Genomic DNA, 3,556 nt, shown 5'->3' on the forward strand with positions numbered 1-3,556 from the left:
CACCACGCTGTCGTGTTGACGAAACTCTCCCTCAACACTCGGCTGGATCAGAGTTCGAGGGACGTCATCGGGCTGAACGTGTGCAGAACTCGGAGGTGCCGTGCGTTCGGTTCTTGATCGGTCGGATCGTGAAGACGTACGACTACATCAACCGCGTTGTGCTAACGCTTCCGCTTTCGGTCTACGAGGGTACGTAGACAACACTCTCCCCTCTCATTGCTATGCATCACCATGATCTTGCGTGTGCGTATGAAATTTTTTGAAATTACTATGTTCCCCAACAGCGCCAACAGCCTTGCAACTGGCAAGCTATTCGGCATCTACTTCCAGCCGGGTTTTCGTCATGCGGCGGTAAGAAATTAGATGAAATATAATAACTATTTTATTTTTGGTGTTGGCATTACTGCATTGTGTCATTTTGCTTATTTTACACAGATCGTCTCATGCAATGTGAGGTTGAAATTCAACAAGCTGACAGGAGACACTATGACATTTGAGGCTCCTAGGGGGGCGTACACTATGGAGGTTGAGAAAGGACGCAATATGTCGCATATTGGAGGAGATGGATGGGCCCGTTTCGTCGCTCGCATGCGTCTTACTGGTGGTGAGTTGGTCAGCTTCTCCTTCAGAGCAGAAAGACCCAAGCTGGCTGTCATTTATCTCAACCTGGTGAACGATGATGAAGATGACGAAGATGATGAAGATGATGAACATAATGAGGACCCACTCGATGAAGATGATGAGGACCCACTTCATGAAGCCATCGTAGCTCAAAGAACAAGGATGAGCGAGGAGGAGGTGTCCAACCTGTGGGACATAATTCTGCCACGTCCTGACTTTGTCGGGGTGCCATTCATGACCCGCCTGACAAATACCATGGTTGATCGACATGATATGGTATGTTATACTTACAAATGCAAATTATCCGATGAAATACTTAGTGTACAGTCCAATGATATGGTATGTTGTGTGGAATCTAGTCGATGATATGTTTTACTGTAGAGTTCGATCACATGCTTATTAGTGTAGAATCTAAGGAAACTATTAATAGTGTAGATAATCCATATGTACTTATTTGCGCGGCTATTTATTAATTGAAATGTTTTTCTTATTCAGAAATTGGCAAAGAGCATATCTGTGAGTTATGGTATCGAGCCTGATGAAGATGGCTCAGCTGGACTATGCCTTACTGCAAGGGGCTCCGTCACAACCTGTACTTACCGCGTGGACACAGACGGTCGCACACACTTAAACTCGGTTGGGTGGAAGAAATTCCTCGATGGCAAGAATCTTCGTGTTGTACAGGCCATCCTAATTACTATCAGGAACACCAACCGCCCAGGCTTGAGGATGATGATTGTCTTCAATATCATCTAGCACTACATATGTGTGTGTGGATATATCATCTAGAACTACATATGTGTGTGTGGCTATATCATCTAGAACTACATATGATGATCGTTGTCGATATCATCTAGAACTACATATGATGATCGCGGTTGATATGACCTTGTACTGCTTGAGGATGCATGTTGACTATGCATGAAATTGTTATCTAGTACTCCCTTCGTTCCAAATTACTCGTCGTGGTTTGAACTAAAACCACGACGAGTAATTTGGAACGAAGGGAGTACTACCCAGTAATGGTTTATGAATTTGATATCTACTAGTAGTACCTAGTATCTAGTATCTGAAAGGGAAACTGAAAGGGAAAGGGGTACGGGGGGGAATGATGAAAGATATAGCAGTAGCGAGGGACTGCGAAATCGCTACAGCTAAGTAATAGTAGCACGTTCATAAAAAGCGCTGCTGATATCGTCAACAGTAGTAGCGCGGGTAAGGACCGCGCTACTACTATAAGTTAGCTGTGCCGCCTTATTAGTAGCGCGGCCATCCGCACTGCTGCTAGCCTCAAAACCCGCGCTACTACTAGGGTTTTCCCTAGTAGTGGTTGTTTTCCTCTGTTTGCCATGCCCTTTCTCAATGATGCATGCCTATTTGGATTTGATGGATTCAGAATATACACTACTTGATTTGGCTTTTTCAACCGAAGCACTTTCATGTTTCGAATCATCCTTCTTTTCATTGATTCTACCAATTGGCAATGCTTCTTTTATTTGAGCCAATTCTTTTTCTGTTTGCAAAATTGGCTTTAAGTTTTTTCTCAACTTTAGCCCACTCCGGATATGATTGCCCCCCCCCCAATGCTTTTAGATTCTTTCGGCAATGACACATGGGTGTTGCCGAAACTTTGCAATTGTGTAGGGGTGTTCCTTCCTGATGGCGACGAGCCCCGGCTCGGTCTTCATTGCGACGAGCCCCGGTTCGGGCTTCGGCTTGACGACACGGGAGGAGGGAGGAGAGGGGCCATCGCGGGTGCGCTGCCCGAGCTGCGTCTCCACGGGCTCGGCCTTGACCGGGGCGAGCGCCGGTGACCCGGAGGAGCGGGAGGAGGAGGAGGAGAAGCCGCCCGCCATGTGCCTTGACAGCCAAGAAGAGTTGCCGCTCCGGTGGGGGGCCGGGGCCGCCTGGTACTCACGCGGCGGCTCGTTGCCGCCCTCGAGGTGCTCGAGGACGGCATGGAGCGTGCGCCCGAGGATGCCCACCACAGGCGGCGGCCGTCAGTGTTGTATCGGCCCCTCACTGGCGTGTTGTTGGTGGAGGCGAGCTGCTCCTTGTGGCGGCGCCGGAAGTACGCCGTCCACCAAGCGTGGTTGTCGGCGACGTACTCCGGTAGGCCCCGCACCTCCTCCGGTAGGGACGCCTGAACGCGCGCGATCTCACTGTGGCGGCGGTCGACGTCGGTGGGCGGCGGGGGGACGGGGACGCCTCCGGCGCTCAGCCTCCATGAGCCCAGCACGCGCATGTCAGGCGGCGCCGGGTAGTTTGCCTCGTGGAGGAGGTACGCCTCCCACTCGTTAAGGTGGCGGCGACCGAAGCCGTTGACCATCGCTCCGTCGCCGGGGAATCGGTGGGCTATCGGCGGTGGCTGCAGACAGGGAGAGAGGTGGACGGGGGGAGATGGGTCGACGACGGCAAGAGAGGGACTGCGGCGAGGGGTGTGCGGCCAGAGGCGAGGGAGAGCGGTACTTATAGCGGCGGGTGGCCGGCGAGCGGGCAGCAACCTTGTGGACACGTGGTGGCATGCCTTCACAGCGCCGCCCATGAGGAATCAATGGAAGGCTAACCGGTAGCAGCCTTCGCATTGATTCCCCGCGAGAAAACGAGGCGATGAGGACGACGAACGTGCCTAGTCGCTGACTCGACTGGTCCACCAGTCTTTCGTGCCAAAAAAGTTTTCCTGGGCGTCCCTCAACGCGTCAGGTTTGGTCTGGGTCCGCCGGCGTCAAATTCGGTCCTAACCGACAGAAAGTGGACTTCTGAGGATGCGATTGGACCCTTTTTTTCTCGCCGGCGATAAGAAAAAGGTCTTGGGGGAGGGAGGGAAGGGGCTGATGTGGTGGGGGAGGGGGGGGGGGCGTGCTCTTATACCCTGTTTTCAGTTCCAAAAAATAAAAGGACTTACCCTGCGTTGCCAAGCCATAGGCGGTCACGG

At 52.0% G+C, this 3,556-nt stretch overlaps 1 protein-coding gene across 1 annotated transcript; it reads left to right on the plus strand.

Annotated features, from left to right (window-relative positions):
• The first annotated feature begins 519 nt into the window (after positions 1–519).
• Positions 520–1,377, plus strand: LOC147958997 (uncharacterized). The gene is made up of 2 exons (XM_087536231.1): positions 520–897; positions 1,117–1,377. Exons 1-2 carry the CDS (start codon positions 520–522, stop codon positions 1,375–1,377), a joined length of 639 nt encoding a protein of 212 aa, XP_087392357.1.
• The last annotated feature ends 2,179 nt before the right edge of the window (positions 1,378–3,556 follow it).

Source organism: Triticum urartu, chromosome 7A (assembly GCF_056163025.1).
Source record: "Triticum urartu cultivar PI428250 chromosome 7A, HENAU_Tu73, whole genome shotgun sequence".
In the NCBI taxonomy this organism is placed as follows: Eukaryota; Viridiplantae; Streptophyta; class Magnoliopsida; order Poales; family Poaceae; genus Triticum; species Triticum urartu.